This window comes from Equus caballus, chromosome 10 (assembly GCF_041296265.1).
Source record: "Equus caballus isolate H_3958 breed thoroughbred chromosome 10, TB-T2T, whole genome shotgun sequence".
Taxonomy (NCBI): Eukaryota; Metazoa; Chordata; class Mammalia; order Perissodactyla; family Equidae; genus Equus; species Equus caballus.
Window position 1 is genome coordinate 8160919 of NC_091693.1, and position 24629 is coordinate 8185547.

The 24629-nt window shown below is 39.2% G+C and overlaps 1 protein-coding gene and 2 long non-coding RNA genes across 15 annotated transcripts in view; 1 reads left to right on the forward strand and 2 right to left on the reverse strand.

Annotated features, from left to right (window-relative positions):
- The window catches only part of LOC106782154 (uncharacterized), a 36600-nt gene extending 31774 nt beyond the window's left edge, over nt 1–4826 (reverse strand). The window contains exon 1 of one of the 3 annotated variants that reach the window (XR_011422335.1): nt 4674–4826. This is a non-coding gene — a long non-coding RNA (uncharacterized lncRNA). Of the gene's footprint in view, nt 1–4596 lie in introns of all 3 variants that reach the window. The other 2 variants (XR_011422338.1, XR_011422336.1) reach the window with 2 other exon arrangements.
- Nucleotides 1195–4490, reverse strand: LOC138915899 (uncharacterized). The gene is made up of 3 exons (XR_011422341.1): nt 4207–4490; nt 2657–2690; nt 1195–1559 (listed from the first exon to the last, which is right to left on the reverse strand). It is a non-coding gene; the product is annotated as an uncharacterized lncRNA (long non-coding RNA).
- LOC100061970 (zinc finger protein 30 homolog) lies at nt 4355–24629 on the forward strand. 11 transcript variants are annotated; one of them, XM_070224267.1, is made up of 6 exons: nt 4355–4923; nt 5473–5544; nt 12990–13073; nt 14837–14963; nt 15907–16002; nt 21850–24629. In XM_070224267.1, exons 3-6 carry the CDS (start codon nt 13023–13025, stop codon nt 23196–23198), a joined length of 1623 nt encoding a protein of 540 aa, XP_070080368.1. In that variant the 5' UTR covers nt 4355–4923; nt 5473–5544; nt 12990–13022; the 3' UTR covers nt 23199–24629. The 11 variants fall into 11 exon arrangements, with proteins under 11 accessions (XP_070080368.1, XP_014588736.3, XP_070080371.1 ...); XM_014733250.3 differs by having other exon boundaries at nt 4525–4923; nt 15904–16002; XM_070224263.1 differs by having other exon boundaries at nt 4606–5005; nt 15904–16002.

Sequence of the window (24629 nt, forward strand, 5' to 3'; positions counted from 1 at the left end):
ACCTGCCACAGCATGGCTTGTGACGCGGTGCCATGCCTGCACCCGGGATCCAAACCAGTGAACCCTGGGCTGCCAAAGTGGAAGTGTGAAGTTAACCACTGCACCACCAGGCTGGCCCCTATATCTTCTATTTCTTTACTGAGACTTTCTGTTTTTTTTCTTTGTTTCAAGTTTGTTTCTCTGTGCTCACTAAAGCATTTTTATGATGGCTGCTTTAAAATCCTTGTGAGATAATTCTAACATCTTTATTATTTCAGTTTGGGCATTTGGGCATCTATTGACTGTCTTTTTTTCATTTAACAGTTTTTAGTATACCCATAAAGTTGAGTAAGCATCACCACAATCTTTTTTTTTTTTTTTTTAGGAATATTAGCCCTGAGCTAACTCCTGCCAATCCTCCTCTTTTTGCTGAGGAAGACTGGCCCTGAGCTAACATCCATGCCCATCTTCCTCTACTTTATATATGGGATGCCTACCACAGCATGGCTTTTGCCAAGCAGTGCCATGTCCACACCCGGGATCCGAACCAGTGAACCCTGGGCCGCCGAGAAGTGGAATGTGCGAACTTAACGGCTGCACCACGGGGCTGGCCCACCACAATCTAATTTTAGAACTTTTTCAACACCCAATGAAGAAACGCCATACACATTATAATCATTCTCTTTTCCTGCTCCTCCTATCTAACTCTAGCCCCAGACAACCACTAATTTTCTTTCTGACTCTATGGATTTGCCTGTTCTGTACATTTCACATAAATGGAATCACAGATCATGAAATCTTTCATGATTGGCTTCTTTCACTTAGGACATTTCCAGGGCTTATCCATGTTGTAGCACATATCAGTACTTCATTCTTCTTTTTTTTTTTTTTTGAGGAAGATTATCCCTGAGCTAATATCTGCTGCCAATCCTCCTCTTTTTGCTGAGGAAGCCTGGCCCCGAGCTAACATCCATGCCCATCTTTCTCTCCTTTATATGTGGGACGCCTGCCACAGCATGGCTTGCCAAGCAGTGCCATGTCTGCACCCGGGATCCGAACTGGCGAACCCCGGGCCGCTGCAGTGGAACGTGTGCACTTAACCGCTATCCACTGGGACGGCCCCCAAAAGAAAAAATAATAATGATAACCTTACTGTTGGTGCACCAGGTTCGTTTTTGCCTGCCGCCTGGAAAGCCAAACACCAAGAGGACGAGATGGCAGCAAAGAGAGGGTTTTAATCACAATGCATCCATGTGAGGAAGTGAGAGAATGAGTCTTAAAGCTGCTTCCCCAAAAATGGGAACTCAGGGATATTTATGGGGTAGGAGGCAAGGTGGTCTAATATGTGGAGAGGTGACTGGAGGTGCGGAGAGGTGAGGGAATTGATGATCTGTGCAAGCGTAGTCAGGCTTCACGCCTCTTCACAGGACGCATGTTCACAAAATGGCAGTGTTAGCATGATCTGAGGGTGGAGTTTTTAGCCTCTTGGTGCCAAAAGGTCACTTATCAGACATCTGCCTGGGCCCAGTTGATGGGCTGGTGGTCTCAACCAGCCTGAAGGAGACAAAGGGTTCTAATTCCTGAAAAATAGTTCAAATATCCATTACCATGGTGACCCAGGCTCCAGGGACATGTTATCTATAGGAACCTAGTGGGAGTCAGACAGCATATTGCCTAAACAGCACAGTTAACAATGTTAAATGTTAAAGTTAACAAGTAAAAGCTAAAATCAGTGTTTGCAAAAAGGAAAAAAAACTTTAATTACTAGCTACTTAATCATCAATAGCTAACTGTTCGCTGGTTTCAATCTTTCCTATTCTTAGGTCATTCCTCATTCCTGAGGGATTCAGGGCGACTACCGATCTAGCTACTCCCTGTTGAATTGGGGCATAGATCTGGGTTAGAGGAACGAACCTGTTTAGTTCTCATTTGGAAATATTCTTTTGTTCCTGGTTTCAGGTTGACATTTTGTATTATTAGAATATTTGTACTTTGCTCAACAGTTTTGGAACAACATTGAAAGGCACATTTCATAATCAAGTATCCGACCAGAAGGATAAGAAGTATAGACAACCCAAATTTTAAGTCCCTGAAAAATAAATCTAATCCCAGTGGGGCCTCCATCTCATCTCCAGGTGGGGCAGACATCTGGTCCCAGTTCCTGATAGTCTTTTGTTTTACTGGATACGCATCAGAGACTAGAGCAACGCCCTACACCCTGATCTTTCAGTTGTCATTGATGATGTCTGTCAGCACAGACTCTCTGCCCGGGGGTCATCACATTCCTAAGGAACTCAAGAGAACAAAGTTATCAAGTTATGGCAGCTGGGAGGGGCCATAAAATCTACAGAGCATGTCTGGGTTAGTTAATCAGAGGTCATTAAAAGTTACAATATGGTTTCTTTGCTACAACATGGCTTCCCTTATGTCAACCTTGTATTGAGCCTGTATCATCAGCACCACCTCCTTTCTAACGTTTTTTTGTGCCCGAAGTATTTTACTCACCTGCCGTAGCACCACATTCCCGAGAGCGCACTGAATGGCCAAGGTGCGGAAAATCAAAATCCCAACACCCAGTAACACAGTGCCCATGCAAAGCAAGAACCAGAAGTGCCGGCCTATCAAAACCATCCCAGAAATAACACACAACAAGGCTGCAGGGGAGGAAAAACTTTACCTGTATCCATCTTAAAAGTTCTCAGCTGGGGCTCCTGAGTAAAAAAACAGATTAACAGGAGAAATACAATTTATTAACCTATGTTTGCATGTCATATGGGAGAAACGCTAAGAAGAGTAACTCAAAACGATGGCTTACAACTCCAGGTTATATTGCAACTTCAACAAAGGAACAATAAATTTGTAGAGAAATGATACAGTAAAGAAAAGCAGTTTTAGGTTTCCAAAGGTGACAAACCGTGGGAGGAAGCTAATGGACTAACATTTATTTGCAGATTCCTTAGGTGCCACCCACAAGCTAAAGAATCTAGAGTTGTCTCTGATGCGGGCTCGGCGAGCTGAGGAGTGGAAAGAAAGATTTCTTGGACTCTCAAGGTCTAGCAGTAGTGCTCTTTTATTCAGAGAATAGCCTGGAGTAGCATGGGGACAGGACCCATGGGTACTGAAGAGCTGTAGGCATGGGGACAGAACCCATGGGCAGTGAAGAGCTGCAGACTTGGGTTGAGGGTAGGGCTAAATTTAAGGCATAGGCATGCGAGTTATCTCTTTAAAAGACAATGGAAAGATTATGTAAAAAAGTCATTAAAATGATATCAGTGCCCGTGGGGTCTTGTTATTGGGTGGTCCTATAACTTTAGATAAGGATCAGGTCAGGACATCTTATGCTTCCCAGAGGATGATATAGATCGGTATGTAGGGCAGGTCACCTTGGGCTTCTCTTCCTGGGGCAGCCTTGATCCTCATCGGTCTCCAGTAAAGGAGAATTTATATCCTGCCTTTAGTCAAAAGTGGAGGAGGGTACAGAGAGCTTTTCCTGCCTTTGACACTTCTGTGGGGGATCAGACTTGGCCACCCCAAAATGTCTCTTTGACTGGATTATTTTCAAGAACAAAAGACTGAAAGAAACTTTGACCTCCCCCACAACTGCCTAAAAGAATTTAAAATAGAATGGCCTGCTCCAGGAAGGAGTTAATACCGTAACTGTAATGTCATGTACAACGTGTCTCTCATGTCACATTGTCTGAAGTTGGCTTATTTACATTTCCATCTCCGTGTGAATTGCCTTCCTCCCCTTTGAAGCTCCAAACCACTCAGCCCAACACCCTCCCCTCTCTTCAGCTGAAGACAGTATTTAAGGGAACAGCCTCTGCCATTCTGGCAAGTTACTCAGCTTTCCTGGGTTTCTCCCACATAGACATGTTATAAAGCTTTGATTTTTTCCTGTTATTTTGTCTCATGTCAATTTAAACCGTAGCCCAGCCAGAAGGACTTAGTTTGTGTAGAGGAATTGTCTTTCTCCTCTACACTTCTAAATTGCCTTCAGCTCAGAATTTTTGTCAGAGGCATATTTCGCGGTGACATATCTGGTTTCCTTCAAGGCACAGCCACCTTCACAGATACAATCTCAGCCACTTTACAAAGGAAGCCACAAACCAGAGACCCCTGATCCTGGCGTCAGAGTCGGACATAATCCCCCTCAACCTTCTCCCTGGCGCCACCCCAGTCCCGCACCCAGAGAATGGCACACAGGCAGCAAACAGCTCAACGCACGGAAACACGAGCCCGGACGCCATCACACACTGGCACACGGGGCATCACGCCAGGTCCTCAGCAAACGCCACACAGACCACGCTCGCGGCACTGGGGTATCACGGGGCCACGGTCACAAGCTTAAAGATCCGGACACCAGGGCCAACCCGGGCTCCCGGCTCCAACCTCTTCCTACAGGCCCTGCTTTCCCCTCCCCACCGCCCAGCCTTCCGCGGACACGGCCCCCAGCGCCCCCTCCGCCCGCTGAAGAGCCGGGGGCTCGCCTCCGATCCGCGCGCCTGCGCACTCCGGGCAGAAAGAGCAACTCCCAGGAGCCTCAGTGCTCGGCTTCTGGGGGCGGGGCTCGCTGCCTAAACGCAGAGCCAAGAACCCAATGAGAAAGTCGCATACACAGCTGTTGTGATTTTGGACTATAGTTCCAACAGAGGAGCAGGCCCGGATTGTCCTCGATAGCACCGGTCACTCACGGGGTCGCCTTCGCAGGCCTCAGGAACTGGACACCTCCCGGCCCTTCCGGAACCCTGCGTCTCTGCTCGGTGGGCCGGCCGGAATCAGGCCCCACCGCCCCTCAGAACCCTTCCAGAGGAGCCGAGGCACTTGCCCCCGCCCCCTGCACGCCTGCGTACTCGGGACCGCGGCGGGCGCTCTCCGGAACCCCGGCGCCGCGGACCTTAGGAGTGGGGGGCGGTTTTCGGAGCAAGGCGCGGTCTGAGTGCGGTGAGCCTGGTTCGGTTGTGGTTGCTGCTTTTCCGAAGGAAACGAGCGCAGGGCGAGCCAGGTTCTGCAGACCGGCCCGGGGGTGGGTCTTGGGACCTCAGGCCGCTATGCGCTGCTCCCGGAGGGAGGGTTTGCAGTCCGTGGGCGCAGACCGCGCGGTCTTCGGCTTGGGCGCGGCCTGTTCTGCGGGACGAGAGCCTGAGGTCCGGCGGCCCTCCGCCCTCACCTCCACCTCCGAGGCCCGGCTTTAGAGAGAGGCCTGAGGGGGGAAGTCGGAGGTGGAGGCCCAGCATGAAGGTCCCCTGCAGAGCCCTGGGCCTCCATTCGGGGACACCCGCTGGACAGAAGACGACGCGGTGGGCCGCCCCGGGGGTGGGCAGTTGCGGACCCAAAACAGCGAACGCGGACTTGGGTGACCGCTCCCGTCTCTCTCTCGGTTTTATTTGTGCAGGCCTGTGGTGGGTAGCGAGGGGCAAGGGGGCGTGGAGGATGGGTTCTGACAGAGTCGAGAGAAGCCTGGGGTGTACTGAACCCTGTTTCCTTCCCCAGCGCCGCCGGTCTGCGGAGAAGGCCGTTGAAGGGAAGCGAGTCGCCGCTGCGCCTCTGAAGGCCGCGTCCTCTGTGAGTTTGTGCTGCTGCTTTGTTTCTGTGAAATGCGTTTGATTTTCACGACGCCAGACTTTTTTTCTTTTCTTCCCTTCGAATGCCCTGCTTAAGAATGGTCTACTCACTGACTTGGGCTTTAGGATTTCCCTACCTAGTAAATGGCGGGGGACCTAGTTAATAGATTCCCGTTCTAGCGCCGACTGAATGCAGTTCTGCAGTTCATCGTGTGCTACTGCGTGTGCAGTTGCTCTGTGAGCGCTGGTTTTCCTGAGGATTCTGATGACGGAAGTAGTCCTGCTGGAAGTTCATGTTCATGCCTTGTTTTCCACCGCGATTTGTTAAGGAGTAGTTTAGGCTTTAGATATCTTTACTGGTTCCAGAGTAGGAGTGGGGATTTTTTTCCAACGGAACCCATGAGTAGAGATTTTGGGTGCCAGCCAGATGTGGTTAGAGGTTTGGTAGCCTGAGTTTTTGTTTTTGACAAAGAAAAAGTTGTTTATGTTTAAGGTCTACAACATGATGTTTTGATATATGTATACAGTGAGGAATGGAGTGATTACCACAATCAGACTAATTAACATATCCATCACCTCCCATAGTTACCCTTTTTTTTGTGGTGAGAATACTTAAATCTACTTTCTTAGCAAATTTCAAATATATAATACATTGTTATTATCTATAGTAACCATGTTGTACGTTAGGTCTTCAGAACTATATTCATTCTTATAACTGCAAGTTTGTAGGATGAGTTTGTTTGAGGTATGTCTTTGGATAGACCGAGAGAGGTGTATGTAGTGGTTAAGAATTTTGAATCTAGATTAGGGTTGGAATACTGACTGCCACTTAAGTCTGAGTGAGTTTGGGCAATCTTTCTGTCACAGTTTCTTTGTCTGTAAAATCAGAGTTATAATAGTATATTCCGCACAGGTTGTTTTAATTAATATCTGTAAGCTGTTAGAAGAGTACCTGGCACATTAAAGAAGTGCTTAATTAACATTAGCCATTGCTGTTAAATGATGGCTCTGATTCCCTGTCAGCTTTCCATATTCCCAAGGGTAATGAAAATGTGAAGGTAATTATGATGCGTGCTTGCAGGCAGGAAAATGAATCAGACGCTCAAGTGGACCAGAAGAGGGATTCTTAGCATGAAGTCTTTGGACTCTGTTTATGGATTTTCAGGAAAACAAATCTTTTAAGATTATATACAGAATTGTTGTATATATTTGTCAATGGGTAATTTGAGGGGGAGGAACTCTATCATTTCATGATATTATCAGTTAGGTAAGACCCAACAAGATTGATTCTGACTGGTCTAGAATGAAAGTCTGGAATAACTGCAAATGACTTTTGGGACAATCTTTTACAAAATTAGTATCCAGCAATATGGAAATGGTTAAGTAACTCACACTCCATCCATGTGATGGAATGTTATACGATAATAAAAATTACGTTTATAAAGAATTAGTCATAACAAAAAAGTAGTATATAATGTAAAATTGAGAAGTGTTGTGAATAAAGATTTTTAAGAAATTGTTACATATTTATCTTGAACACTAAGATAAGGATTTATTAGATATTTTGCAAGGATTTAATAGTTGGCTGTTCATTGGAGCTTAGAAGGGGTAAGCTCAAAGTTTTGAGCAGCTGCTGTGAAATAAGGATTTCTTTTCTGTCTGCTGTTCATGCTGTCTCTTAAGCACTTTGCAAATGCTGTGAACCAGCCTTGTGATCCTTCACAGAAGGATCTTGGGGGCTGATGAGATATGGTATTCAAGAAGTGATAGGAATTATGTTTTCAGTCACATTGATTTCCCTGTTGTTACCACATATGCAGGTCTATTTAATCATAATTTTCTTGATGACTGTAAGGTACCCCATTCTCCCAACTCATTAAAAAAATCTTTTTAATGGCAATAGCTTTTTGTAAAAATATTTTTCATGATGGAGTTAATTCAGGCTTGTGAAATATTTAGAAACCCAAGAAAGAAGAAAATTAAAATTATGCATGGTCCCAACATTCAGAAATAATCACTATTAGTATTTAGAGCATATTTTCCCAAAATATTGCTACAAGGATATGTGGGAATTTTTTTTGAGTTTTTTTAAGATTTTAGGGGCTGGCCCAGTGGCACAGCGGTTAAGTGCGCACGTTCTGCTTCTCGGTGGCCCTGGGTTCGCTGGTTCGGATCCCGGGTGCGGACATGGCACCGTTTGGCAAGCCATGCTGTGGTAGGCGTCCTACATATAAAGTATAGGAAGATGGGCACGGATGTTGGCTCAGGGCTGCTCTTCCTCAAAAAAAAAAAAAAGATTTTATTTTTTCCTTTTTCTCCCCAAAGTCCCCCAGTACATAGTTGTGTATTTTTAGTTGTGGCATGTGGGATGCCTGCTCAGCATGGCTTGATGAGCGGTGCCCTGTCCGCGCCCGGGATCCGAACCCGGGAAACCCTGGGCCACTGAAGTGGAGCATGCAAACTTAACCTCTCAGCCACTGGGCCGGCCCCAAGGATATGTGTTTTTGTATATGGTTTTATTTCTGAATAATAGGATAACACTAATTGAGAATTTAAAAGAAATCAAGACCTCTGCTTCTTAGATTAAAAGAGGAATTCGTGCTATCATCGATTTTATCATATCTGCATGAATGTATGGAGAAAAATGAAGTCTCAGCGGTCCCCTTCTGGTTTGAGAAATCTTCGAGTATTTATAATTCTTAAGACAGAGATGGCAATTAAATTGAGAGACTTAATTATAATTTAAAATTAATTTTAAAAATCTCAATTGAAATATTAAGAGATTTTTTCATCTATTCATGTCTGTTTCGCTTTGTGATTTTAAAAATCTAATCGTATTACATATTTTGTAAACTTTTTTTTCTTTCAGTATATCTTGAATATTTTCCATTTTAACTGTTTTCTGAAACTTAGCATTTAATGATTACTTTAGTATTCCATTTTATAGATGTTTTATAAATTATTTAAGAAATAGTTACTGGGCAGTGATGTTCAAAACTGCCTAAGCAATTCCTTCGACAGGCTTTCTAGGTCCTGTTATTTAACCAGCTTTTCACTTCAGGGTCTTGTGGGATTTCAGAGATAGGAATTTTTAGGAATACAGCATTGACTTTTGTCAGCTGGGGTACAGGTGACACTGAAGTATTTGGCTGAATTTCTGAAGGATGCCTAGAGAATGAAATAGATAGCTCTGCTCTTTTATGCCAGAAGCTTCATCCTCCTGATCTTTCATTTGAGTGGGAGTTTGAGAAATGAATTAGTGATAATTTCCTAGAAAACTAAGCTTACAAAAAGCAAAATTATTTTAACCTCAGAGAAGAAGACAGCTTGTGCAAGGAAGGCAAAATAATCTGAGGATACTACATAGCTCAGTTGGTAATGGTATTTACATGGTCATAATAACAGAAACTGAATATTCATGTCCCCTGAAATAGAAGAAATCCATATTGGAAGGATAGAGAGACTGCAACTATGCGTATGTGGGGTGGGAGGCGGGTGGGTAAAAGATAGCTAAAACTATGCCTTCTGTTGTAGGAAGTCAATAGATAATGAAACTAAAAATTCAGAAGCAGCAATGTTAGCATGTTTTTTAAATGTATGGAGTTTAAATACCAAAAGAAGTAGCTAAAAGAGGTAAAATTTGTTGCATCTAGATTTGGAAAATGGGGGAAAAGGTAACAGGGATGGAACTGTTGGGGCTTTTAGTGATAATCCTTGCAGATCAGTTTTTAATTTATGTCCAAGTATAAGTGATACAAATTTAAAATTTTTTATTTTATTTTATTGAGGTGATAATAGTTTATAACATAGCTGGGTCATATGGTATTTCTCTTTTTAATAGTTTTGAGAAATCATCATCCTGTTTTCCATAGAGGCTTTACCAGCTTGCATTCCCACCAGCAGTGGATGAGGGTTCCCTTTTCTCCACATCTTCTCCAACATTTGTTGTTTTTTTGTCTTGGTGATTATAGCCATTCTAACAGATGTGAGGTGATATCTTAGGGTAGTTTTGATTTGCATTTCCTTGATGATTAGTGATGTTGAACGTCTTTTCATGTGCCTCTTGCTCATCTGTGTATCCTCTTTGGAAAAATGCCTGTTGAGATCCTCTGCCCATTTTTTGATTGGGTTGTTTGTTTTTTTGTTGTTGAGTTGTGTGAGTTCTTTATATGTTTTGGAGATCAACCCCTTGTTGGATATATGATTTGCAAATATTTTCTCCCAGTTGGTGGGTTGTCTTTGTTTTCTTCCTGGTTTCCTTTGCCTTGCAGAAGCTTTTTAGTCTGATGAAGTCCCACTTGTTTATTTTTTCTTTTGTTTCCCTTGTCTGAGTAGACATGGTATTTGAAGATCTTCCTAAAACTGATGTCAAAGAGTGTACTGCCTATATTTTCTTCTAGGAGTTTTATGGTTTCACATCTTACCTTCAAGTCTTTAATCCATTTTGAGTTAATTTTTATGTATGGCTAAAGATAATGGTCTATTTTCATTCTTTTGCATGTGGCTGTTCAGTTTTCCCATCACCATTTATCGAAGAGACTTTCCTTTCTCCATTGTATATTCTTGGCTCCTTTGTTGAAGATCAGCTATCCATAGATGTGTGGTTTTATTTCTGGGCTTTCAGTTCTCTTCCATTGATCTGTGTGGCTGTTTTTGTACCCCTACCATGCTGTTTTATTTCCTATAGTTTTGTAGTCTATTTTGAAGTCAGGGATTGTGATGCCTCCAGCTTTGTTCTTTGTTCTCAGGATTGCTTTAGCTATTCAGGGTGTCTTGTTGCCCCATATGAATTTTAGGATTCTTTGTTGTATTTCCGTGAAGAATGTCATTGGGATTCTGATTGGGATTGCATTGAATCTGTAGATTGCTTTAGGTAGTATGGAAATTTTAACTATTATTTACTCTTCCTATCCATGTGCATGGAATATCTTTCCATGTTTTTATGTCATCATCTATTTCTTTCAATAATGTCTTACAGTTTTCATTGTACAGGTCTTTCACCTCCTTGGTAAAATTTATTCTAGATATTTTATTCTTTGTTGCAGTTGTAAATAGGATCATATTCTTGAATTCTCTTTCTGTTAGTTCATTATTAGAGTATAGAAATGCAACTGATTTTTGTAAGTAAGTTGATTTTGTACCCTGCAACTTTACTGTAGTTGTTGATTATTTCTATTAGTTTTCCAATGGATCCTTTAGGGTTTTTTATGTATAAAATCACATCATCTGCAAACAGTGAGAGTTTCACTTCTTCATTGCATGTTTGGATTTCTTTTTTTTCTTTTTCTTGCCTTATTGCAAAACCTCCAGTACTAGTTGCATAAGAGTGGTGATAGTGGGCACACTAGTTTTGTTCCTGTTCTCAGAGGGATGGCTTTCAGTTTTCCCCATTGAGTATGATGTTGGCTGTGGGTTTGTCATATATGTCATATTTATTCTGTTGAGGTACTTCCCTCTATACCCATTTTATTGAGTTTTTTATCATAAATGGATGTTCGTTTGTCAAATGCTTTCTCTGCATCTATTGAGATGATCATGTGGTTTTTATTCCTCATTTTGTTAGTGTAGTGTATCACATTGATTGATACAAACTTTTAAATTTCTAATTAAAGAAGAAAGAGACTCCAGAGAAGAACAAAATAAAGATCACCAGGGATACCATCAAGTAGAGATAACAACAAAACTTTATTCCAAGCCCATTCACAGCCTATTTTATGCAAATACATATACATGTATGCACATGTATGTAGTTTTCCTGCCAAAAATACAATCATACTACAATACTATTTTCTAACCTGTCTTCTCCCAACAATATATAGTGACCATCTCTCCATGACATCAGATAAGAATTTCACCTTCTTTTTTAGTGGAGCTTTAGTTTTCCATTGTATGAATGCACAATAATGTATTTAACTTTGTTGTAGGCTATTTAGTTTTGTTTTTAAAGCACACCTTTTTTGTGTGTGTTGAAGATTGGCCCTGAGCTAACATCTGTTGCCAGTCTTCCTCTTATTTTTCTTTTTCCTCTCCACAGTTTCAGTACATAGTTGTATATCCTAGTTGTAAGTCATTCTAGTTCTTCTGTGTGGGATGCCGCCACAGTTCCAACCTGGCGAACCCTGGGCCACCAAAGTAGAGTGTGCGAACTTAACCACTGAGCCACAGGGCTGGCCCCAGATATTTAGTGTTTTTCTGGCTTTTTTGTTCCATTCTAAACACATTTCACACATCTTTTCATTTTTTTCTGCATCATACCATGAGTGTCCAGTTCCCCACAATCTTAGTAATACGAGGTTTGTCAATTTTTCAAATCTGCTAATCCAGTTCCTTTAATATGCAACTCCTTGGTTACTACATAGTTTTAACTAGGGAGTTATTTTTTACTTTCTAGAGAATTATCCATGCTCAAGTTTCCCAAATTCTCTTTTCCTCTGCCTGGGTACCAAGAGTGATGTGTTGGTAAATGAGACCATGCAGGTAATATTGATGATTCTAAACAGGAAAATGGTGAATGGTGAGCTCTGACAATTCTGGGAATGGTAGTTCAGCCTACAGGAAGGGATCCCAGTGTGCAAGAATGGTTTTGCCATGATAAAGACCACTGGGCATGGTCTATGCAAGTGGTCTGACTTTGTGGCATTTGGACCAGCAGCATGAGTATCTTGGGAATAGAAATGCAACTTCTCAAGCCCAACCCCAAACCTACTAAGTGCCAAACTCTAGGACTGGGACCCTGCAAACTGTGTTTTAATAAGCCCTCCAGGTGATTCTGGTGCATATAGTTTGATTACCAAACTTGGTTCCCTGTTATGATCACCTGGGGTAGGTTTTCTAAAATCTGAGGTTTTAAAAAATTCCTATTCTGAGGTCACATGCTATACTAATTAAATCAGAATATTTAGGGCATGGGAGCCAGGCATCAGTTATATTTTAAAGATCTGCAGGTGATCCTAATGTGCAGCAAGGTTTGGGAATTTCTTGCCTATACTGTTTTCTGTCTTCAGGTTGAGGGAGGCCGGCCAGGTTCCTGAGTTTTAGAAGGAAGTTCTAGTTTAGATGATGTAGCCACTTTCTCAGCTGTGAAGGTGGGAATGGAGGGAGATGGATCTGCTCAGGACGGGTCTGGACAGCCCATTCAGCCCATTCTCAGATTCAGATCAGCCTCCCTGGGCTGGGGGACTGACTGGAAGCCCTCCTGCTAAAGTGTCTGGACATGTGCTTCCATGCAGGAGAGTCTCTGCTCTGTGTCCATCCTTATACAACTGATTTCCCTGTGGTTTGGGGGAAGACATGTATTTGTCTGAACTACCTCTTATCTCTCATAACTAGTCTTTGTGTTGGGGGATGGAGGGGTGTTGCGTGTAGGAATGGAGAAGTAGTGTGAGTTTTTAAAATTTGGGAGCTCTGAGGCCATTTTATTCTCATGGCTTCACTTTCTTCCCCCAGCTCTGGCTTCTGTGGACTCTGTTTCTCCAGTAAATGACTCGAGGAAAACTGACCAATTCTTATAACTCTAAAATCATGGCTCACGTAAGTTGGTGTTTCTCTCTATTTGAAATGCTGTAATGTTTTTCGGGTGATGTGAACGTTCTCATTCGTTATCCTGAAACTTCCTAACAGCCCCATCTGACAGCGTCTTGCCAGTCTCTCCCATGCTAGTAAGGGATGGAGCCAGGCATCCTGGGCCCATCCTGTGTGCCCCTCTCTTCTCCATCTGTGTCCATATGTGAATTGACCAAATTATTCAGTGTCTCCTCTGTGTTCAGTCTTTGTCTAGAGTAGAAATAAAGCAGAAATGAAGTCTTTAAAGGGAGATAGTAGATTTGAGACTCTCAGGACTGGAGAACACGTTTTGAGCAGCACTGTCCAAAAGAATTATAATGCGAGCTCCATATGTAGTTCTACGTTTTCTGGTAGTCACATAAAAAGTATTGAATTATTGCCTTCTTAGTAGGCAGCATGTCAGTCTCATAAAAAGTATAGAATTATATGCAAGGCAATTGTAATCTTAAACTTTTTAGTAGTCACATTAAAAAAATGCAATTAATTTTAATGTTTTGTTTAACCCAGTATAGCCAAAATATTATCATTTCCGTGTAATCAATAAAAAATTATTGAGATATTTTATATTCTTTTTTTCTTTCTAAAGTCTTCAATATGTGCTGCATATTTTATACTTACAGCACATCTAAATTTAGATTAGCCACGATTCAAATGGTCAATAACTACATGTGTCTAAGCTAGCATATTGGACGTTGTAGCTTTAGAGATTTTGTGTAACCTAAATTCTAAATATAATTAAAAATATTTTTAAAAATGTATTTAAAATAAGTTTATTAATAAGTTAATATTAAATTTAATATATTTAAAATGTATATTAAGTGTATTTTAATATAATTAAAATATATTTTAAATGTCTAAGTATAATCACTATTAAGTCTAACAAATCTATAAAATGGACTATTGTATAGTGAATTAAAAATATTCACTGAAAGGATTTGGTTATTATAAGGAAAAATGCTAATGATACAACATAATGTTGAAGTTGGGTCTGGAAGAAACTAATTTTGTGCAAACTCTACTTTTTTTTTTTGAGGAAGATTAACCCTGAGCTAACTGCTGCCAATTCTCCTCTTTTTGCTGAGGAAGACTGGTCCTCAGCTAACATCCATGCCCATCTTCCTCTACTTTATATGTGGGACGCCTACCACAGCATGGCTTTTTGCCAAGCGGTGCCATGTCCACACCTGGGATCCGAACCAACAAACCCCGGGCCGCCAAAGTGGAACATGCGCACTTAACCACTGCGCCGCTGGGTGGCCCCAAACTCTGCTTTTTAAAAATAGAAGTTTTATGGTTCATTTGGGGGAAAAATTCCATCAATTATTTTTTTTCAAATCCTTAAAGGAAAAGAAGGTAGAGTAAATCACATTTATTAAGAGTTTTTTTTACCCTTATTGCAAGCAGTGTTCTTATGAACACTATTCAGTTAATTGAGAAATTCTGATTAATTACTTGAATGTATCTGGAAATAAAATTAGGTATCCCACAGTACATAGGAAGTTTTGTCTGTAGCAGTGGTGGGCAAACTACAGATTGTGAGCCAGATTTGACCCATTGCCTGTTTTTGTATAGTCTATGAACTAATTATGTTTTGAAAGAATTGTTTAAAAAAGGAAGGGAAAGGGGAAGGATATGCAACAGAGACCATATGTGGCATGCAAAGCCCTAAAATATTGACCCTGTATGGAAATAAATAATTTTACAAATAATAGATGGATTTGTCCTTTCAGGGTTTGGTGATGTTCAGAGATGTAGCTGTAGACTTTTCTCAGGAAGAGTGGGAATGCCTGAAACCGTATCAGAGGAATTTGTACAGAGATGTGATATTAGAAAACTATAACAACTTGGTGTCACTGGGTAAGCTTGTTTGTGTCAAATAATTTAGAAATTCACAGGACTGAATTTCAGGACTGTCTTTCTACAGACTAGCTGAATATCTATCTGCGTTGTAGTTTGGGAATAGGCACCTTCATCTTTTAAGGTGTTGAATTGTCCCTTCAGCTTCCCCCATAATTCAGTGACTTTTACATCTTCCTTTGCCTTTTCTGTAATCATTTCTCTTAAACGACAGCTGGATATAAATTCTTAGACAATCATAGGAAAACTGTTGTCAGAGAAATCTGGTTTCATACTGCTGTAGATGGTCTCCTATCTGTTAACTCACCTGCATTGTGAGTAGGAAGACCAAGGTGTCTAGCTCTACATACAAACTTATACAATGTATGTGATACTGGGTTGAATCAACAGTTCATTAAAACTCAGGAGGGCACATTCAATTTACTACAACAGACATATTAATCTTTTAATTGATTTATGATTAAATGTTGAAAATACATGAACTTTGCATTTAGCATTGGATGAACATCCTGGCAAGAAACTATTTTCCTCTTAGAAAAATATTTTTAAAATACTACCTAATTAACATGTATAGTTCTTACTAGGTACTAGGCATTCATTTGAGCACTTAGATTTGTTACATCAAACCTCACTGCAATCCTGTGGGTAGATATTTTTATTATCCCCTTTTCACAACTGAGAAAACTGAGGCCTTAGTAACCCGAGGGACAGAGGCAGGGTTTGAAACCAGTGCTCTCAATCATTTCTTCCTCTCAAGAGACAGAGCCTGTATGAGTTTAAGTGAAAATAAAATGATGTTTCTACCTCTCTGTTCTTGTTATTACTTGTGATCCTAAAGTAATTCTAATATGAATGTTTGTCAATCCCATTACTTTTCTTTGTTCTGAAGGCTTAATCAAGTAGGTTCTTTCTTTATTATGTTCCATTATGTTTTTTCAAGCAGGATGGTCCAGTTCTAAGCCAGATGTGATTACCCTCTTAGAGCAAGGGAAAGAACCCTGGATGGTTCTGAGGGATGAGGAGAAAAGATGGAGTCTAGGTGAGTAAGTGCCAGTCAGGCAGAGGTAAGCTGTTATGGCATGGTGCCGCTCTGCTGGTTGGGAAGGAAACACACCCATTGGAAGAAAAGACCTAAAAGCTGGGAAGAAAACTTGGATTTCAGCCTGAGCCACCCAAGAAATTTCCTCTATACTTCCACCAATCGCTTGTTTCTTCACTCTCATATTTCCCTCTCATTTCAGTGAAGGAAAGCTTTCTTCCCTAATGACAACCATTTTCTTTGTATGTTGGATCTAATTCTTTTCTAGTTCATCTTTCATATTTTGCCTATTATGTATATATTTCTTCATTGCCATTTTTTCATGGATTTCACTTGGTAGTAGAGAAGTCATACAGTAACAAACAAAACAAATGGACTACCAAATGTCATGAAGTAGATGAGTATTATGAAGAAAAGTGAGTAGAGTAAGAATATGGAGAATTATGATAGGTGAATGGGGTAAGTTTAGATAGGGTGGTCAGGAAAGAGGAACCATTTGGAAAAGGCTCCAGCTGGTCAAAGATGGAACCATTTGAGCATCTATACACATAACTGCAATGTGTTGCAACACATAAAATATGCTTAATTTCATAAATTCTTAATGAAACTGCTAGCAAATTGTTCACCATTGGAAACTACTAGAGAACTTATTGTGAAAACATAAATTTAAAAGAAAAAGAGGCGTTGATCCTGCCTTCCTTATAAGAACTGTACCAATAGGTAGTAGATGGAGGAGTGATTTTTCTTAATAAAATAAAAAATAAAAATTTATTCAGTGAATAAATGAAGAATGATAGAATTAGAATATTACCATTTTGGAACCCATAATGGACCATTGGATCTAGACATTGAACATTAATGCTGATTGCATCAAAGAAATGGAGACAGTCAGACAATCTCTTTCTTCTAATGAAAGGGCACAATATCACCTATGAAGTAACTTTGCCAACAAAATTGGTCCTGAGTCCTAAAATCAAGCTTCTAAAGCCAATTACCAGTTTATGGGAAGAAGATAGAGGAACATGTTCTTCTACACCTTGGGAATCTAGTCAGGAAAATTCAGAATATGGGAAGTGCTACAGGGTCAAAAATAGTTTCTTCAACAAATAAATTGCAAGGGAAATTAAAAGCAAGAGAACCTATATATTAAAAGAGATGTAAGAGACATGTCAACTGGTTGTACTCCATGGACTTTGGATCAATTGCTATTTTTAAATTGTTTAAGATTTTACATATGAGACAAGTGCGAACACTGATTTTTGATGATCTTAAATAATTTTCATTTTTTAGGTTTGGCTAACGGTATTATGATTGTTTTCTAAAAATACTTCTAGAGATAAATCCTGAAATAACTACAAAAAATAATATATGGGATTTGTTTCAAATAATGTGAGGAGAGTGAATTAGAATGTGCATAGGCCAGGATTGGGCATAGGTTGATAGTTGTTGAGGCCAGGTCATAGAAATATGGACATTTATTATACTGTTTTGTTTTTGTGTATGTTAGAAATGCTCTGTAATAAAGTTTTGTTTCACTTTAAAGTTATTGGGAGATAAAAAGAAAATAACAGTTGAAGCAGTGGTGAAAATAAGTATACACAACTCTTTGGAGGGATTTTTTCATAAAAACACACAGGTACAAAGAATGTATTTTAAGTGTGAGGTATTAGAACATGTTTATAGGCTGAAGGGAATGATTTCAACGAGAGGAAAATTGATGGAGTAGAGAGAGGATAATTTTGTAAACAATGATTTTCAGTAGATGGGAAGGAGTAGGAGCCAATTTATGAAGGAAAGTCATGCGTATGATAAGGATTCGGCTACAGGTTGGTGGGATAATAGGGTGAAGGGGAGAATACATATTTCTCTTTCAACTGGTTCTGATTTCTTGGGGAAATAAGCAGTAAGACTATCAGCAGAATATGAGGATTATTCAGTATTTCATTGGAATTCAGTATGGATTATTCTGTATTTGATTAGTATTGATTCTTGGAAGTACAATTCTGTGGTCATAGGGTTTTAACATTTGTAGATCTCTTGATATGTTAACCCTGATGTTAATGTGAGTAAAACTGCCTGTCATATTCTGTATCCCATATCACCTTATATTGGCAAAAAAAAGGTGATGAAAGACATCATACCTCAGGAAATAAATTAATTTTATGACAAGTAATTTGCTCGTTTCCTTTTTAAAGCTGATACCCTGTAAATAGAAATAACGTTTCTCCTTTTATATTGATCTAAAATCGGCTAATGTTTTGCTTTCATATTAGCATTGTTTACTAGAGTAAAGCCCTTTGATTCAGTAGAATCCAAACTAGTATTTGGTTTATTAATTTTAAATAGTTAAATATTTTACATATATATTAAAAGTTGAAACATTAAAATTTCCTACCATACGCCAGTCTTTTGATGTTTAGTTTTGGCCTTTTGTTTCAGTGTAGGTCCAGCAAATTCTTTCTTGATTAAATTGCCCATATAATTGCATTGGCTATTATTTCCAGTTTTAATTTATTTAAAATAGAAAAGAACCTAAAGATACCTAAAGTAAACTGATTGAAATATAAATATATACAAAAGCAATCTGAGTACAGAAGCCTTGAATTTTTATGTTTCCCATCAGTCTTTACTATTTTCTCACCCATACCTACTTCGACAACAGTTCACTGTGCATCTATAACCAGTACTTGCAAAACAATCAACTTAGTTTTCATAGAATGGTTGTCTTTCAGTTGTTTGCAGGGATAAGAACTGGTATAAACAAATTTGGGAACATGTGGTTAGCTTTTTGTTTACAGAAATTGTAAGGTTACAGCTCGACTGTTTATGCTACAGAGTAGTCTAGATGAGAATGTTCAACACGCCATGGTCTGTCTTAATCTGGCGTGTCGCTTAAGTGGGGGGGCCATATATAAGAGTCTCAAGTTCACTGTGTCTACCCTGGGAATGTTTTGTTTGTTTTTTAATGGAAACCTTCAAAATTTATTGAATAAGTTTCAGAACTTGTTCTACTTAGCTTTTTGTGTGTGAATAATGGACATTTTGTCCTAAGTTTGTTTACACTTATAGTTTGTGCATTGTCTGCTCATTTCCTGTATTCCATTACTTTTTCCATGGTTTAATGTTTCTTATGCCAAGTTATGTGGGCTTTTATGCTTTGAACACTTGTTCTCATTTTTCTTACAAATGTTTTGGCCTTTTATTTTGATATTTGAGTTTCCTTTTAGATTACTGGTTTTTAATTTTTAATTTGCAAGTAACTCCTTTGAAATTACCATCTTATAACATTTGTCATACCTTTATAGCTGGCTACTTATTTACTACTGTTATGACTATGTAGCTAATAACCAGTCATTTTATATATCATTGATATTTTTGTTTTTCTTAATGAGGCCTTAAATTGACTTTTTCCCAAAAATTCTTATGAAATTGCCATAGTTTTGTATTGCTTTCTTGAGTGAGGAGATAGAGACAGACAGACAGACAGACAGGGAGAGAGGGAGGGAGGAAGACACACACAGATTTCTTAGCACTATTTTCGGTGCCATTCATTTACCTGTCTGTGCTTACATTTTACCCACACTGTTTAAATCATTGTTGCCTTTTTGTCTCCTCCTGAAAGTCCCAGTACATAGTTGTATATTCATTCTAGTTGTAAGTCCTTCTAGTTCTTCTGTGTGAGCTACCACCACAGCATGGCTACCGACAGACGAGTTATGTGGTTCTGAGCCCAGGTACTGAACTCTGTCCGCTGAAGTGGAACCCGCCAAACATTTTTTTTTTTAAAGATTTTATTTTTCCTTTTTCTCCCAAAGCCCCCCAGTCCATAGTTGTGTATTTTTAGTTGTGGGTCCTTTTAGTTGTGGCATGTGGGATGCCACCTCAGCATGGCTTGATGACTGGTGCCATGTCCATGCCCAGGATTCAAACTGGTGAAACCCTGGGCCACCGAAACAGAGTGTGCAAACTCAACCACTTGGCCACGGGTCCGGGTTGAACCCGTCAAACCTGCCAATAGGCCATCAGGGCTGGCCCTCATTGTAGTCTTTCAATGTCTTTTTAGTGTCTTGTTTTTAAAGTAAACTTATTGAAATATAAATGTATACAAAAGATATAGAAATCACAAATATGCAGCTCTCAGAATTTTCAAAAACTGATCACACACATCTAATCACACAGATTCAGAAATAGAGCTTTACTGGGCTATCAGAATCTCCCTCCTAACTCCTTCCTGTCATTCCTCACCACCAAAGTTAACCACTGTCCTGATTTTTAACAACTGGATAGATTGGTTTTACTGTTTTCAAGCTTTATAAAGAGGGAATCATACAGTATATGTTGTTTTATGTCTGGCTTTGTTTACCCACTGTTATGTTGGTAAAATTGATCCATGTTGTTGCATGTACTTGTAGATTATTAATTTTCATTGCTATGCAGTATTGTGTTGTATCAATATATCATAATTTACTTAGCCATTTTTCTGTTGATGAACACTTGGATTCTTTCCAGTTTGGGCATATTAAAAATAATGTTGCTGTATTACAGGTTTTTAAAAATACCTTTTTTTGGGAAAAGTATTGAACTATTGCAAAAATGTTGATAAAATATGCATTGAGAAAAACATCTCTTCTCAGAATTTTATTAGAATGTTACTATGGTATAAACCTGTTGTTATGCCTGAAAAATTACTATAAGTACTCTCTAGGAAGTACCCAAATGGCATCAGCTCTGAGGACTTTCGAGAGAATATAGGAAAGAGTATGAAGGAATAAAACAGGTTGAGTATTTGTAACGTAGATGTGTATAGTGCTATAAACTCAAATGAAAATAAATAAGTAGAATCTCTCATTACCTTAGTTGTGAAAACAAAGTTTACTCATGACTGTGCAAAGTAGAAAATGAGCTGTAGTGGAGATATCTGCAAGTGAAAATAGGCAATTGGAAAGGTGATCAGATGTAAAGAAATCACCATTTTTTCATTTACACATTTGACTGAGATAGCTTAGATGTGCTTTTGTTTCCCATCTCTACAGGAAGCGATGAAAAAGTGACACAAAATCAATGTAGTAAGGTATAAGACTGGAGGCAAGGCAACGTGCAATACCTGTTAACTAATTATGGGAATTTAATAACTAACAGTTACTATATGCTATGGGTTTGTTATTCAATAATCAGTGAAAGATTGTTTCTTCTCTTGGGGTGATTTAAGGTAAGAAAATAAAGAGAATAAAACCTGGGAAAAATTAATGAATATGTAACAACAAAATTGAAAACAGTGTTAAACAAGAAACAAGTTACTGGGATAGAAAATAAAGGATATAAATTAGATGAAGTCAGCATGGATAGTTTTTCTGATACTTAACGTACCTAAAGGGTGAAAGAATCCAACAGTGTGGAAAACCCGAGTCAGCATTCCTGGGAGATTTAATAGCCAGTGAAGAGCTCTAAGAAATGGAAAGATTGTGACATATGCCAGGAGCTGAAAGAGGAAACTCAGGGATATAGGGAGCAAAGGGGATAGTGGCTTGAGATGATAACTTATGGTAAATAAAGGCCACATTATTCATGGTAAGGTGTTTGTGCTTTATTCTAATTGAAAAGAGAAACCATTAAAAAAATTTAAGTAGAGATTCTCAAACTTTGATCTGCAGCCGAATATCTGGTTTTAACTCATCGTTTTCTTTTCCCCCTTAGCTTTTTCAAATTACTTGATTATTTTAGAGTTTTTTAGTCCATTTTCTTCAACTGGGCTTTATAGTCTATTGTGTTTTTTTCTTATTATAAAGTAATTTGATTGTTTACTTTTTGAACAATAAGAAAATAGCATGTGTTTACTTTATTTTTCAGATTTGGACTCCAGATATGACACTAAAAAGTGTGAAATGAATTTATCTCAGTGGGACATAATGGAAAGAATTCGAAGTTGCGGCCTTAAAGACTCCTTTTTCAGAAAGGATTGTGAATATAGAAAGTTTGAGGGACAAGAGAGTCCTCAAAAGGGATATTTCAGGCAAGTGAAAAAAACCAACTCTGAAAAAATGCCCACTTACAGAAAACTCACATCACTTACTTTATATCAGAGAATTCATAATAAAGAGAAACCCCATGAATGTGGGGACTGTGGGAAGGCTTTTAGAGTACGCCAACAACTTACTTTCCATCAGAGAATTCATACTGGTGAGAAACCGTATGAATGTAAAGATTGTGGAAAAGCCTTTAGACAGTGTGCCCACCTTAGTCGACATCAGAGAATTCATACTTCTGACAAACTCCTTGAATGTAAAAAATGTGGAAAGGTCTTTACATGTGGCGCAGATCTTCGTGTACATCAGAGAATTCATGTAGGTGAGAAGCCCTATGGATGTAAGGAATGTGGGAAGGCCTTTAGAGTGCGAGGACAACTTAATCTCCATCAAAGGATTCATACTGGTGAGAAACCCTACGAATGTAAGGAATGTGGGAAGACCTTTAGACAGTATGCACACCTTACTCGACATCAGAGACTTAATATTGCCGAGAAGTGCTATGAATGTAAGGAATGTGGGCAGGCTTTTCTGTGTAGTACAGGCCTTAGAGTACATCACAAACTTCATACTGGTGAAAAACCCTATGAATGTAAGGAATGTGGGAAGGCCTTTAGAGTGCGGCAACAACTTACTCTCCATCAGAGAATTCATACTGGTGAGAAACCCTATGATTGTAAGGAATGTGGGAAGACCTTTAGTCGTGGCTATCATCTAACTCTCCATCAGAGAATTCATACTGGTGAGAAACCTTATGAATGTAAGGAATGTCAGAAGTTCTTTCGGCGTTACTCAGAACTTATTTCACATAAGGGTATTCATATTGGAGAGAAACCCTATGATTGTAAGGAATGTGGGAAGGCCTTTAGATTGTTCTCACAACTTACTCAACATCAGAGTATTCATTTTGGTGAGAAACCTTATAAATGTAAGGAATGTGAGAAGACTTTTAGGCTATTCTCACAACTTACTCAACATCAGAGTATTCATACTGGTGAGAAACCCTATGACTGTAAGGAATGTGGAAAGGCCTTTAGACTTCATTCATCACTTATTCAGCATCAGAGAATTCATTCTGGTGAAAAACCATACACATGTAAGGAATGTCAGAAGGCCTTTAGACAACATTCACACCTTACTTACCATCAACGAGTTCATAATGTAACTAAATAAGAAAGCCTTCCACTGTGAATTTTGTATTAATGAGCATTAGAAAATAAATTCTAGTGGAAAAGTTTTTGAATGTAGGAATCTCTCTTGCTTCATGCTCACAACTAATTTAACATAAGATATTTTATTTAAAAGAAAGAATATGTTAATTTAATGAGTATGTAGAAGCCTTTCATCACCATTCAAGTCGTGTTAAACTTGAGGAAATTCATCTAGGAAGAAACTTACAGGGGTGAGTGTGGAAAAGCTTGTGATCTTACCTGTTACCATCTCTACTGTCTGTTTGGTATACCTATGAAGGTTGCCAGGGCCCTAACTCTGAAAATTGATACATAAAAGAAAAGAAAAGATATTTAGCCTGCATTTCCTGTATAAACTGTATTTCAGGGCAACTAGAAGTCAATGGAGTAAAATTCTCTATTAGAGAATTTTGCAGTGCATAATGAAATAGTGGATCTAGGCATGATTCTCAGTAGATTTTAAGACCATTAACTGAAAGGCTGATAAGACCATAGTGAATAGTCAGGTCAACAGCATCTGAACTCTGGTCAGTTTTAACCTCATCAAAAATAGGACAAACATTTTGTGCCTCCTTAACGAAATACAATGATATACACATCTTGCAAAAAATATTGAACCTGGATCAAATCAAGCATCAAGATCTAACTTCCAGTTTAGAGAAAATTCAGGGGACAGAAGAACAAATTACATGACACAAGAAGAAGCAATTAAATCTAAAATATGAGTAATTATACTAGGAATAACCCTTCTTCTCAACCAATAAAATGGCCTTGAAAAAAGGGAGGTGGAACTCTTAGAGACGTAGCAAGCAAATGCAATGAATGAGTGGTTCACAAGTTGAACAAATGTAAAAAAGACATTTTCGTGACAATACTGACAGTATTAGATAATATTAAGAAGCTATGTTTTTGACTAATTTGAAAAGATACTGGCACCCCTATGTTCGTTGCAGCATTATGTATAATAGCCAAGACTTGGAAGCAACCTAAGTGCTCATCAGTGGATGACGGGATAAAGAAGATATGGTGTGTGTGTGTGTATCACACACACACACACACATAATGGAATACTACTCAGCCATTAAGAAAGACGATGTCTTGCCATTTGCAACAACATGGATGGACTTTGAGGGTATCATGCTAAGCAAAATAGGTCAGATGGAGAAAGACACTGATTTCACTCGTGGAATATAAACACATAAATGTGGAGAACAGATTGATGGTTACCAGAGGGGAAGAGGGTGGGGGGAGGGTAAAAGGGGTAAAGGGGCACATGTGTATGGTGACGGATGGCAACTAGACTCTTGGTGGTGAACACAATGTAGTCTATATAGAAGTTGAAAATGTGTACAACTGAAATTTATATAATGTTATAAACCAAAGTTACCTCAATAAAAAATTTTTTTCACTTGTT

Bases quoted from the DNA above. Each gene is read 5' to 3' on its own strand.
- LOC100061970 (XM_014733250.3), top strand. From the start codon at position 13,023: ATGACTCGAGGAAAACTGACCAATTCTTATAACTCTAAAATCATGGCT. The intron at 14,964-15,903 runs GTAAGCTTGTTT...TGTTTTTTCAAG, and splicing joins TAACAACTTGGTGTCACTGG to CAGGATGGTCCAGTTCTAAG. The intron at 16,003-21,849 runs GTGAGTAAGTGC...TTTATTTTTCAG, and splicing joins GGAGAAAAGATGGAGTCTAG to ATTTGGACTCCAGATATGAC.